At 39.6% G+C, this 14,327-nt stretch overlaps 1 protein-coding gene across 4 annotated transcripts in view; it reads right to left on the reverse strand.

The window, feature by feature from the left end:
* Nucleotides 1-14,327, reverse strand: part of PHACTR2 (phosphatase and actin regulator 2) — a 143,734-nt gene that overhangs the window by 27,040 nt on the left and 102,367 nt on the right. For 3 of the 4 annotated variants that reach the window (XM_032983179.2, XM_032983180.2, XM_042795893.1), the window contains exons 4-5: nucleotides 12,630-12,788; nucleotides 2,147-2,383 (exon numbers count right to left, since the gene is read on the reverse strand). In XM_032983179.2, coding sequence (XP_032839070.2) covers nucleotides 2,147-2,383; nucleotides 12,630-12,788 — 396 coding nt within the window. The remainder of the gene's footprint in view (nucleotides 1-2,146; nucleotides 2,384-12,629; nucleotides 12,789-14,327) is intronic. The other variant, XM_032983181.2, reaches the window with a different exon arrangement.

Raw genomic sequence — 14,327 nt, forward strand, 5'->3', positions numbered from 1 at the left:
CAGTTCATAATTGCAGTGGAAATAGATGGGGGCTCCAACCTGCATATTATTTTGCAGAAACCTTACTGAGTAAGTGGATGGTAGTAAGAATGGGCTCTGATTCTGATCCAGCAAAACACTTCAACGCAGGCTGGAGGTCAACAGAACCAGTTACATGCTTACACTTTATAACATCAGCATAATACAAATACACAGCCAAACTGTAATTGTTGCTGGGAAAATGTCAAATGATGTTTCCACTGAAAAACCCCTTACATTATTCTCAGAACCTTTCTGGACCTGCAATCAGATACAGAAATTTGAAAGATTTCTCCCAGGGAGAAACCTCCTACACTTTCATGTGGGTCAAAAGTGCTATTATTATTGTTTTTGACTGGGCTGGCTGACAATTTTCTGTCATACCTCTTCTTTAGTAAAGATTTGAATTTTGATTAAATTAAAAATTTCATGGCTGTTATTTGCCTTTTGGCACATGTCCATACCTATGTTTAAGTCCCCTTCTCCCAGTTCCGCTATTTCAGTTTAGAAACCTGCTGTGGTGCCCTCAGGAGAGCCACGGTTTAGTTATTACTCATATTCCTCTTCTCCTTCATGGGACTGGATGGCTGGCTGCATCATACGTTCACTTTCACGGGGATCTGACAAACCTCTTGTACTAATACTGCTCCCGATCAGCTCTACTGCCCCACTTCAGATGAACACAATGTACGAAGAAACTACCAGTAGCATAAGTACTATTTTATGTAAGGGATACGTGGATATATTTTATACCTGTATGGTCTCAAGCATTGCATGACATTTCAGCAAGGCTACTAAAAGACAAATCTGGAATCTGGATGTATTTTAATTCAAGAACTCAGATACCTGAGAGCTTGTTATCAACCACTGGTATAAACATTTCTTTATGTGATGGGTTCTTTTATTTCTGAAAGGTCTGCTGTTATAAGGTTCCTTCACCTAGGAGGAACTGTTTTCCAGCTGCATGTGAAATAAAAACGGTAAATTCTGGGTTTTCAAAACATTTATTCTTGTGGTTGTCTGATGTAGTAGGGACAGTTAATACCAAGTTAATGGATATTTTATGGCAAAGTTATTATTGTAACTCTAGCAGTCTTGCAATGTTTTCACACAGTCCTCTTCTGTGTGTGCTTCAAATACAAAACATGCCAAAATGTACAAGCTATGAAGAGGTATACTTGGAGAGAAAACTGAAGGGAGTAAAGGGCTTTCAAAGACTGTCAAAGGATTGAAAGCACAAGGCTTGTATAAGTTCACCAATGCATATATACAGTCCATTCATCATAATACTGCTTGTGTTCAAATTATATTTGGATGTTTTCATTTTGGCCATCATCTAAATTACAACCATTCAAACTGAAGATCAGTACCTTAAGAACAGCTGCCTATAATCTTTAATCTAGCATCACTGCTGAATTATGGTTTAAAAATGTGGTGATAAACACATCTGCTATGTGCCTGATGATTGACATTTTCCATTTCCAGCACGTATTTAGAATCGCAGCAAGCCATCAACCAGCTCATGGAAGCCTGGCCATTTCTAATGAGTTTTTTTTGTTTGTTTGTTTGTTTTGTTTTTTTTTTTTTTTGTTTTTGTTTTGTTTGTTTGTTTGTTTTGTTTTGTTTTTTTTTGTTTGTTTTTTTGTTTTTTGTTTTTTTTTTAGCTAAAACAACTGCTACTCAACAGTCTTTCAAGATGTCTTCACGGTTTTATCCTCTACCTCTTTGAGATCTTGTCACATTAATTGGAACAGTAGATATTTCCACCACAAAGTCATATCAATGCCAAAGTAGTTTTACTTTGGGGCAACTCATATGCTCGGTTTCAGAAGACACCTTTTTCCCTGCTGATTCTTCAGCAGTTCTCTGGGTCATTTTGTTGCCAGCATTCGCTCTTGAACTGGGAATTCAATATTGTCTCTGATGTGCTTGGTGTTGTGCATACGTTCATTAAACAGTTTAGGGTGTTTGCAAGCAGCAGAGCTCAGCAGGACGCTAGCTAAAAACATCTCTGGCATGCTCTTTAGTAACACTGCTAGGTACAAAGGCAGAAATTCTCGTAAATCCAAGCCAAGCACCCCCATGCACATGCACCCACCATAACTGGCACTGCCTGTGCAGTACTCACCAGCTTCTCGATTTGCACTGTGACTTGTTGGCTTGGGTGGTGGGAGAGGAGGCTGCTTAGCAGGAGCCTTTCCCTTTTTTTTAGCATGAGGTGCTTCGTTACTGTTATGGCTGGTGGTGGTGGAAGCAGCAATAGCATTTTTTGGTGGTAGCGGAGCTTTTTTAGATTTAGGCTTAGGCTTGGGTAGTGGTGGAGCATGGGATGCCGGTATTTCTGGGCAGTGATCAGTAGTGCTCTCTATGGATAAGAAAGTGAACAGAAGCCAACTGACACAGACATATGCCATGTACATTCAACTGCAAGCCTGACAACAATGACTACTTTTTGCTGCTTAAGCTCTTGGGAATCTGGAAAGACTTCTTCATCTCCTGCCTCTTATTGAAGTATTATCTCAGAAAAAAATTACCATCCATCACAGTTCAAGTCCTTCTCATGGAAGATTTTTGCTTGGCACTTCTCTCAGTCTCATCTATTCCAGAATTCCAAGGATCATCCTTAACATTCCATATCCCCAACTAGACTGCTGGCTGTAAACTAAACAAGGGAAATGCCATTTACTCCTCTAACAAATTCCCTCAGATTTTTTCCAGCCATCTGAGATCAACAGGCTATAAAACTCAGATTCATGTGAATCTGAATGTGAACAGGGCCATTCTCTCAGCCACAGGTTCAAATATGGCTATGCAGCTGAAATGTTCTCCTGAAGCAGCCCATTCTCCTAAGGTGGAGACTGCTTGCTCATAGCAACTTTATTTTGGGGATCTTCCCCAGGGTCTTTCTACTCTTCAGAAAGAGATGAAGTTAAATCAAATAGGATATCATTTGCCACAGGAATGCTCTCCTCTCCTGCAAGCTCTTTGCTGTTACAAGAGTGCACTTTCAAGAATCAGCAGCTCCTTAGTCAATGGGAATTTGGAATGCAACCTACATTGTGCGTGAAATAGGAACTGCTCTGTAGAGCATAAGAGGTAGCACCAAAGATCCAATGTCCACAATGTGCACTTCAGGAGACTTGACTTTGAACTAGCTTTGGCCTAGTTCTGTAGATTGTGTGCCCAGGAGTGGTTGGAGCACAAGTTCCTGAATGCATCTTTTGGCTTAGTTTCAGCCAAAAGAATCCTTGCTTGTGTGCTCTGCAAACCAAAGAAGGGTAAGTGGGGATGACCAGAAAATTTACTTCAAAAGTGGTGCGCACCTAATGCCAACTGTAATGTTAATGTGACATCTATAGTCAACATAAAATTTTGCAACATCTTCACTATGGTTGTAAGACTAGCTGTACCCAGGTGGGAACAGCTAAAGTTCCCAGATGGGAATCTTTATTTAATTACACCAACTCTGTGCCCACTAGGTCTTAAGATAGCCTTCCCAAACCTTCCAGAAAAAGGATATTATAAAAGCAAGATCATACCATCAGAATTATATGGGCATTATTTGCATGTTACTAAAAACTACAGTGGCTGGAGAAGAAAGGAGTCAAGCAAATACTTCAAGGACTTCTAAGAGTCTTTTATCACTCGAGAGGAAACCAATTAATTTCTTGCAGTATGTTCCTATTAGAGTCTCATTCTTGCACACATTAAATGGCCATTCCTGGCTGTCTTCCTTCCCATGTAAAAGATTCCCAAGAGATAAGCAGCACCTTTTCATTTTAAGATCAGTAAATGAAAAACAAATAATGTGTTGGACAACAATGACGTTCTTCATCTCAGAAACAGAGCCTTTTCAACCTCTAGCTTAAGGCTTGTTAACATGAACCTAATGCATCACCTGCAATTATTAAAAGCAACATGCACACATACACCTCTTCATGAACTGAAGGAATTAACATTAACTGTCCAGTGTCTTCCTCCTTTATTTCCAGCTCATTATAGACCAATATGCTTTTGCTAATGTTTTTCAAGAACCATTGCATAGCAGCCTTTTACAGCTTTCAAATAGATTATTTCAAGCACAGACTCTTGTACTGCCTCTTTGTTTTCCAGAGAAAGAACTCTGGGCCATAGAAAAGACTTTGGAAGAAGATACATACATATTTGTTACATTTTGCTCTCCTCTTTTATAGCAAAAAGCATCTCCTTGTGAAATTCTACCTACCTTCATTCAAAGTTGAAAGTTGAAAAACTGATTTAGTTCTGAAAAAGCAGGACATTTAAAAATTTAAATTCCATTAATAACAAATATGGTAAAGGAAGATAAGATTGGTATTTTGAAGATCTTGAAGGACATGATGAGCAGAGAGAATTTTAAGTGTAAACAATTCTTTGATATACCTTTTACTTATGGGTCCAGCATGCTAAAATTTTATTTACAAATAAGAAAGAACCTAAAACTTCTGTACTTATACACCATTAATGTGTTTTGTTTCCAGTCATATTAGTGGAGAAAATATTAAAAAGAGAAAGATAACCTAGCAAAAAGAAATTCAGCATTCACCATATTCTAAAGTCATACAGTGCAATTATTAATAATCTCAGTCAATCTACATTACACTATATAACTGATTAAATAATGTGTATTAGAATATATATTCTGATTCAGGAAAAAAGTACAAAATACAAGGCTAAAGCTTTACTTAGTTGCAGATAAACACATCTTTGTGACAACCAACTAATAATTTTCACATTTTCTTTAGAGAAGTAACTATAAATGAAAATCAAAATCGGAACAGTTCATTCACATCAAAGTTCTTGCTTGTAGACTTCAGCTGTGATTAAAATTGGCAATTTATATAACATTGGTTTTAACTGAAATACCTTGCCATCACTGGGATATCACCTTTTCTCAAGACAGCTCTTTCCATACTGTTATGTACAGCATACCAAAGACTGGCAGAGTCTTTCTGCACATCAGCAGCCTACCTGCTGAGCTAGTTAGAGCTCTCATTGAGTCTTGGCTGCCCCTTGATTATGTACATTCCCTTTTCCTGGCCTTGACCAGTGAACCTTCTTTTTGCTCAGAGCCGTGAGGAAAGCTGTGGTGAAGATGATTGCCTTTGACCGTATTGTCCCTCTTGGTATCTTATTAGCTTTGTCATTTTTATCTTTGTTAGTTTTATCTTTTTTATCTCACCAGATATAAACCTGACTGTCCTCAGCAGCAGTCTGATTTTGTCCAAACTATTGCTTCTCATTTATTCTTGAGGTACAGATTTCCAGTTCATACCTGACAAGTCCATTATACCAGCTTTTGCCAGTGACAAGCCGAATTTTGAAGCAAATGCTTTTCACTCCTTTTCCTCTGCTGCTCCTCAGGCTTTGTGAACATTCGCTGACTGTCCTCCCTCAAATTCCCCTCTGCTGTGATGCCAAAGCTGACAATTTTTAGGCTGCTGACACTGTGCTTGTTATCCTGGTCTGGTCCCCTCTTGTTTTACAGTGCCTAACCACAGTATCCTCTATTTTACTGCAAGTCCATTGGAACTTTTGTATATTTTTCTGAATTTATGCAGGACACCACAAAAAATTCCTGGTATATACATAAGTACTGTAGTAATACAAATAACTAATAATGGCAACAGTGGCTTGATCTTGAACAGTGACAGGGATGATCTGATGTCTGTAAATGGCTTGAGATACAATTACGTTGTAAGTGTACCTCCCTAACATGATTCTGCTTGAATATGGACCCTTGGTTCCATGCCTGCTCTTTCTTTTGCAGGTCTTGCCAAAATGAGGAGCTGTCTGAATCAGTTCAGACCCATCTGTTTGTTCAAGCCAATCCCCCAGGTAACCTCAGTACCAGCTGCAATGTATTTGCATTGCTGTTGTTTTTCTTAACATAGATATCTGTTCATCATGAACTGACCTTTTAACAAAAGGTCTCCAGAAGACCATCAGATAGGACTATCTTTTATTCACTGATGCCTTGATCAAGACATCTGCTGTAAAAGCGGTCCACCTATAAATTACTCTCTAAATAGGAAAGCAAAGCAAATGTTAATGTCTCATTAAGCATCTGGATCAGTAATATGTTTACATTTAAAATAAACTTTCCAAAGGCCAGATTTTCAAGAAAGCTCACTTTGAGACCAGATTTTCTTATTCTCAGAAATTGTGATTGGGGCCAGACTCTTAAGAAAAATGTGTTCTCATGTAAACACCTAAATGAAGGTCAGGGTTACAAAGGACTCAGTATAGTACAGCTCTTGTGGGGACTCATCAGGTCTCAAACACTTTCAGAGAGATGCTAGTGTGCCATAAGCACTGGAAAATCTGATGACTTATTCTGGAAGCTAAATGTGGGACCTTTTGTAAACTCTGGACCAAATGGACCTACGAAATTCCTGGGCATAGTTTCAGAAGCCATACGTGACTAGGTTGTATAACACAAGAATTTCATCTTTTGTGAACTTCTTAGGAACTGAAAGCCAAAGCTTTTCTACCCCAGGATTTTGTCATACAGTACTGGTATTTCTGTTTATACATCTAGAGCAGTGACATGAAGCTAGCTCACAGAAAACCAGCAGTGCTGCAGCACAAGCATATAATCTACACCAACTGCAAAGCACCCTTCTCCTGGAAGACAAGCACAACTCAGTGGAGTAACACTATGTAAAATGGAAGCTGGATATAGCGTATGATTTGTTGTCTTTTGCAGGATGACTCCCTGCAAAATGAAACTCAGTAAGAGTTTTGAGAATCATGAGTTTTCTTTCCAGCCTATGCAGAGAGCTGTGTTTTGATTAATCAAAACCCAGGAAGCTGTCATTCAGAAACATGGGACACAGGGCAAGACAAGGTGTCTTTTGTCTCTTTTTTGGACTCATTGACTATGCTGATGCAGGTGGTCAACTCATGCAAATCCTTTCATAATCTTCAGATTTAACCAGCTCCATTTTTGTTCCTGCTATTGCTACTAAAATTCTGTTCAAGAAAAGATCCGTTCTAATTGTGAGAAAGCTTCCCTTAATTTCCAGTCAAAGTGTATTTCAAGCCACTGTTTATTCCTTTCTACTTGTGCCAGCATTGTCCTTTAGCCATGCTCTCTCCTGGCTATATACCAACTTGTAACATTCATCAAATGCACTCAGGCTCTCTCAGGCTCCATTTTGCTAGGTGGAACAAGAACAGCTGTCTCACGATGCTCTTTGCAGCTCTCTCTGCAGTTTTGAATTAATCTTTCTTGAAGATGGAAGAGCAGATCTGTATGTCTGTAGACTTATCGATCTTACTTTATGATTTCAACAGTACCACGTACAAGAGGTCTTGTAACCAAGATGGTATAGAAAACAGGACAGGGGAGAAAGGACAGGTGTAACAACTGACCTAAAGAAACATGTTCAGATATTTTGCATTGATTCCAAGATAAAAAAGGGAAAAAATCCTTACTGTCATTTGACATTGCTAACTGTCCAACTTCTGCATAAAAAGCTGTTAAATCAAGAGAGAATACCTAAAACATCTTCACTGTCAGCTCCATACTTTTACCATCTCTTGGGAGACTTGGAAAGTGAAAGGCATGTAGGCTTCTACATTCCTTTATACTTTCTGTATAGATATATTCAAATAATTCAATGGTTAGTTCATTAAAATTACACACCTACACTCTTATTTCTGCAGTCACACTAGGATATCTTTCCTATAAAAGAAAGAAAGGAAAAAAAAAAAACAGATTTGCAAATCAGGCTCTTTGCCACTCAACTCTTGTGGGTGAAAGCCCATGTCTCTCACGTCAGCCTACTGGCACAAGCCAGCCTGGCTGACTTAGTGGACAGGCTCTGACCAAATACAACTTTATCAAGAGTAGCTTTCCTTTTAAGATTTGGATTCAGCCTCATTTACATAGTTCAGGTGATAAAGCAAAGATACACTATTCTTAGAAGAAGTGGTTTTAGCCAGCAAATAACTCAGCTGGAGTAAGAGATTCTGTGGGAGTCAGGGGAAAAAAAAAAAACCACCTTTTTATGTATGGTGCTCATATCGATGGTCTACATTGCTCAGGAGTGTAGGAAGACAGCTAGGCACACAACAAGGAAGAAAGTCTGCCTTGTCTCTCACAGTGAGTGGTTTGTAGGATTAGTCTTCTGAGAGAAAGCAGGCTCTTGTCTGAGACCCTGGAAGATGAGGGTTACTATCTTAAATTCAACAGATTTTGTTCCACTTTGGGGAAATAAGATATAGACCTCTGAGAAAAGGAACCTAGAAAATTTGACTTTGAAGACCAGTCCTTGGTAGATAAACTGAAGTTCTGGTCAGCAACAATGCATGCTCGCAAGACCAGAGCTTGTGCCTCTAACCTTCTTTATTTTTGATTACACATGAGAAAAAAAAAAAAAAAAAAAAAAGGATTTAATTTAAGGGAAGATTTAAGGTAGAGCAGACAAAGTATAGAGGAAAGAACCTCTGAACCCAACATACTAAGATCTGGAACCTTTGACAGCTCTCATGTTAGTTATCCTGTGGGGAAAAAACATTATGTGCATGTATCCAATTAATTCATTTGGAAACAGGACTACAAACTGTTTCCTTCACTGAAAGACGGGAGAAAACCTGAGAGGATCAGTCTGCTATAAATGGCATAAGAACGTTTCAGAAACTTATGTTCCATGTCACCCACAACACCCACAGTACCCGCAACAGAGCTCTGGCTTCCTGAAATGTAATTATTTATCAAAGCAGCATCTAACACACCTGACTGATGGTATGCAAAACGAAACTTATTACTTTTTTCCTGGCAGTATCTTGCTAATGGCTGCTGAGTCTTTCACTTCTTCAAGCCCAAGCTAACAATGAAAGATGGAAGTATCTACCAGAATCACGATTGCTGTGATAAAAATGAGTAAGACCTATGTTTACAAACTGAACTCGGACTCAAACTCAGGGTTCTCTGGTACATCTGTGTACCAGAGACAGCCTGGGAGGGTGGAAAGGAGAAAAGCAGCTCTGACACAGTACCAGCTGGTTTTACAATGTGCAGCACGCATGCTGTGTCAGCATGCTATGTCCCTATACCTAGGGAGGCAAACAGCGACTATTTTAACACCTATTCTACTGATGTGGCTTTTGGTCTTCCTCGACACTGCTGTGGGGGGCAGGAGGCAGAGGGACTCCTTGGATCCCCTTTGCAATGCTCATACCCCGCCAGGAGCCTGGAGCGCCAGGGTCTGCGGGGGCCACGGCAGCCAAGTGCCACAGGTCAGGGGCCCCGGCACGACGGTTCGGGTCGGCCTGCTGCCCAGACAGCCAGGGCGTGCTGACATGCTGCCTGTCCGCTTGCTGCTCCCTGTCCCTTCCAGGCTGCTCACAGAGAGTGGCTACAGGTTAGCTCTTCATTTTCTGCAAAAGAAGCTAGTGACTTTTCTCAGTCAAAACAAAACAAAACAAAAGAATTCAGAACTCAGCCCAGTAAAAACATAATGTGAAGAAATGATCTAGGAAAAAAGATGTTGTGGTTTGCCTAAACCGCAACAAAAGATTTCTCTGATTTCTCATCTGCAAAGCTTTATCCATCAATTACCTGTTTTATGTAAAACTGTCACCAGCTTCTTATTATCCTGCCATAAAGGAGAAATTTCAATTTTAAACACCCCGCTTGGATGACTGACATCTCATCATTACTACAAACAGTAACAGTTACACTATTAAATTGCCAAAGGGAATTTTTTCACCAAATATGAAAGGCACCTGTGAGCTGACAGGCAGCAGATGGGTACACGGTTTCTGGAACTGGCCGGCAGCAAAGAACAGGGAACAGCTTCTCTGGGTTGTCTTCTTCACTCACTTCTGCTTAACTCGTTTTTACATTGCATGGCTGAGCTTATTGTTTGCCCTGTTGATACTGTATTTCTGTGGCTCATGCTGAAACAACTTTTTTCCTTTAGCTTCTTTTAACTCCTAACATATTCCACATTATACCACATGTTGCTGCCAACTCTCATCATATTATCACAGTGTGCCTGTATCACTTATTCTTTTTAAGCTTCCAGCTCCAGCAGTCATCATCATATTTATATAAGAAGGCCATTTACAAGACCCACTTCAACAAGAGAGCAAGTAAAGACCACCACCATTTCATAAAGGCGTTTTAAAGTGACCTCATAACTTTCAGGGGCTAAGATGCCTTTTTTTGGAACATTTTGAATCAGCCGAAGTTGGAACATTGTGCTACTAAACAGCAGAAATTAATTCCGTCTTCAGGTCTTCTAAACATGGAAAGTGCATATAACTTCCTTCAAGATTTACACATAAGAGTTCATTACTCTAAAAAGCCTATCATTAGCCTCACTAAAGATGAACTCCTTGCACCCATTACTCCTGATTGTCCAGCTAGTATTCACTCCACCTATCTCACTATACAGTTCTCATGACGGAGGGTTGTGATCTGAAGCACCAGCATGTTTTATGTTTGGAGCAGAAGACAGTGAGCTAGGTGTTCCTGCTTCAGCTCTGATTTTGATGCTTTGTGGGCATGAGCAAATCTCCACTCTGTGGTTGTTAATTCCTCACCCTGCCAGTGTGTGTGGGTGCAAACGCTTATCTACTGAATCTGCCACAAAAACATCACTGAGGATTAATCTATCAGGTGAGGTGCTTCTGTGAGATGCATTGGGCCTTTTCCACTGAGTTTAACAGACTGGGTCACCTTCTTGCTTAAAGTAAGCACATTGTGCTTTAAATAAAAGAATAACTGAAGTGTATTCACAATGACTATCCAGTGAGTTGTATTGGATTTGCACTGTGTAACACTGCTGCTGATCTGTGGAATTGATCCTTAACACCTTTTTTGGGCAGACTATTTGTCTGCAATAAATCTATTTTTCTCCATTTCAGGGGATTCAAGATGTTTACACGTAGAAGAACTTCATGTTTAGATGTAAGAGAGAAGTATAGTTGAAGTGTTTTGCATCTTCTCTATGGTCATATTGATAATCTAAGAAGTCTAGAATACCAAGTTTGCTCATTTTTTGTTTTCCTTCTCCCTCCTCCATACACACCTAATTTCTGAGAGGGACTGAAGTGATAGCTATATATTCCCCTGTACTGAGTCTACTCCTGTACAACAATAATTTTTAATTTCTATCTGTAAGGTCAACACAATGTATAAGGGATGCACAGTGTAATCATGTGTTTAAAATAGATACTGAATCTTTCCTGCTTCATTGGAATTCTACATTCTGCAAAGTCAGCTAGAGGGGACTTCAACATACTTAGAAACGTGCATTTCTGAAAAAAACCCGAACCTTAGGAAAACTTCTAAGACCAGACAGTTCCAAAAGGCTGTATTTAGGGATGCATAAAATAATAAGTGGCCTGATGTAACTCCAAAGTTAACCTGAGCCATTTTAAAGGAGTTTTCCATGGCTTTTATAACTTTTCCTCTGACCCAATACACATCTGGTTCTAGCTGGCACCAAAAGATAGATGTATTTAAACGTCATGAAGAAGGCTAATCTTGTATTTCTGTCTTGTTGGGAGACAGGAAGTACCAGAAATCTCATAAGGCAATTCTCCTTAGATATCCAGCCACTTTTTACATAGTCAAGTGATTTACATAGCTCAGAGAAAAATTCAAATTTTTATGTTAGCTGAACTGACTGCCTCCACCTCCAGAGGCTCATTCAACACTAGATAGTGGTTACTAGAAGACACTGGAAAGGCTGCTAAGTTTAACAGCCAGCCATGAAGTTCTTGATCTTTTGTATCCTTGCTCTTTCCTCTAGGAAAATCCAATAAATGGAATACTATTTAAAAACACTTTTTGACAGGGAAAAGAAGTGGTGCCTTATTCAAGATGCTAGAGAAAGAAAACAAAACTGGTCCAAATCCTGTGATTTCACATTAATCTTTATTTTCCCTTACTCAGTCAAAGTCTTGTTACCAAGGTAGATCTGAGTGAAGGTAACAAAATTAATATGGTCTCTGGGACTGATAAATACTTAGAAGTATTTACTGTGGTTCATCTATAGAAAATCCTAGTCATAAAGGACTTTTTCCATAAATGACCTGGGTTCAGTCTGCGGTAGTGATATAGCCCCTTGAATACTTCTGAAGAGCTAGACTGCAAGTGTTTCAGATTTAATGAAAACCCATTGGAATGAGTTGCTGAAGTTACTTTCAAAATGCTACATGTTTTTTAAGTGGCTTAAACACTTCTGAACATTCAGCCCATGAGCCACTTCTATGATGATACGGCAAGGTGATGCATATGCACTTAAGTGTCTTCTTTCACAAACGGAAAACCTGAAACCAAAGCTTGCCCATGGCTACAAGGAAAGGCTCACATTGAATTTAGAAACTGAGTGTCTCTGCATGCATTTTCATGATCAGACCATGCTTGTCTTTGTGACCTTACTATATCCGCAGTAAAAGGCACGCCTACCAGTGATGAAATACCGCTGTTTCACAAGTCCTATCTTCTCGGCAGGTTCTGCTGGCATCCTTGTGGCAGAACAGAATTCACAACATGTATTGGTGCTAATGGAAGAACATGTTAATATTTTGATTAGGCAAAAAAACTATTTGTGAAGAATGTGTTCATTTACCTTTTTGATCTTCTTTTTTTCCTTCCAATGATGACGCTTTCTCTGATAAAGTACCACTATTTCCACTGGCTTTCACCACATTTTCTTCCTGTATGGTTTCTTCACCAATGGCTATGGTGTGTCCATTTGAAGTTTCAAAATTTACTGTTACATCACCATCTGAAATGAAAATTAAAAAGCTATTGTCTAGTTTAACTGCTTCCTTAGCATCTATTGATAACACACAGCATACCTCTCCTTTCAAGTTTCCATGGAAGCAAAGCAGAAAGACTTACTGAAATGGGAAACACCAGGCTGCAGATCTGCTCTGAAAAGTAACTCTGTAAAGGAACTCTACAGGCTTCCCTGTTCTTTGGGTGAACACTTCTGCAGCAGTTGGTTTTCAGGTCCAGCTTCATGTCTGTACACATTAGCATCCCACTGTCTTCCTCCCTGCATCTTGCTTTACACAGCAAAGAAACGTGTGTGTGGACCACAATGGAGCTGCAACATGTTCCAACATGACCCAGATCTGGGCAATTAGAGGGCAGGGTTGCAGGACTACTGCTGTGCATCCCAGTAGATAAATCAGCCAGGAATTCAGACAGAAGTCCTCAGAATACGTGTGCCCAGTTAATGAATAGAAAAGGTCACAAAGTCATTATCCAGTCTTAAGAACCAAGGTGAAGTCCTCCTGTATCACGTACCATATAATTTTTAAATCCTGCAATTCAAATTCTTTCCCAGCTCTGATGATATTTTACTCACTTACCCAGACTATCTCAGCTCTGAGGGGTTTTTTTTAATCCTGAAAAAAATTTCTTTCTCTTTCCTATATTCCTGAAAAGTGCTACATACTCTGGTTGGCTCACAGCTTTCTCTCTTTTATTTACTGATTTCTGTTCTGTGTTCCATGCATTTTAAAAATGCTGCTGGTTTTCTTCTCTGGTCATTTCTAAGGCTCGTTATCCTTATGTTGCTCACACCCCACTTGCAGTTCACGTAGATGACTGCTTTCCTTCTGCAGGATTCTCTTGCTGTCCATTCAAAAATTATGCAAATCTACCTGGCATCTCTTCTCGTTCCTCCTGTTGATTCTTCATTAATTGTGATAATTCTGCTCTCTTCTCCTCCTCCTCTTCCTTGCTGTATGCTATAACACCTGGATGTTGGACACTTCCCTGGTTTCAACACAATTATGCAGCTTCTCTCTTACCACCTTGGGGTGCTCCATGGTTTCATTCTCACCCACACACTAACTTCAACTTGATGTGTAAAAACTAACTTCTGCCTTCTTACACTTGTCTCATTCACTATAGCTGACAGTTGCACAAGGCTTCCTTCTTACCTTACTGCAACATTCAGTTTCTTCAGCTTGTCTCTCCCAGATGTCATAAATCCATCCTTCCCTCTCTGCCTCCACATGTGGCATTTTCGTGTCTTATGTCATGGTTCTACAAACACCTCCTGCCTCCAAGTGGCACTTGCCACTTTACACTTCATTCTTCTTCATTCCATGTGAAACACTGTCACTTCTTCACCTTTCTTACCTCTCATGTTTCAAGATTCCATATAATTTCCTCATCTAGCTTTCATCTCCATAGTCATTCCTTCTAACTACCTTCACACTGCTCAACCACTGTCTTTCCTGTATCTCCATTTTTAGCACCTTCAAACCAATCCCATATTCTTTCAAAATGCTCCTTCAAAATTGTAATT

The sequence above is a fragment of the Tyto alba genome, unplaced genomic scaffold, assembly GCF_018691265.1.
Source record: "Tyto alba isolate M040663 unplaced genomic scaffold, T.alba_DEE_v4.0 Super-Scaffold_22, whole genome shotgun sequence".
Lineage (NCBI taxonomy): Eukaryota > Metazoa > Chordata > Aves > Strigiformes > Tytonidae > Tyto > Tyto alba.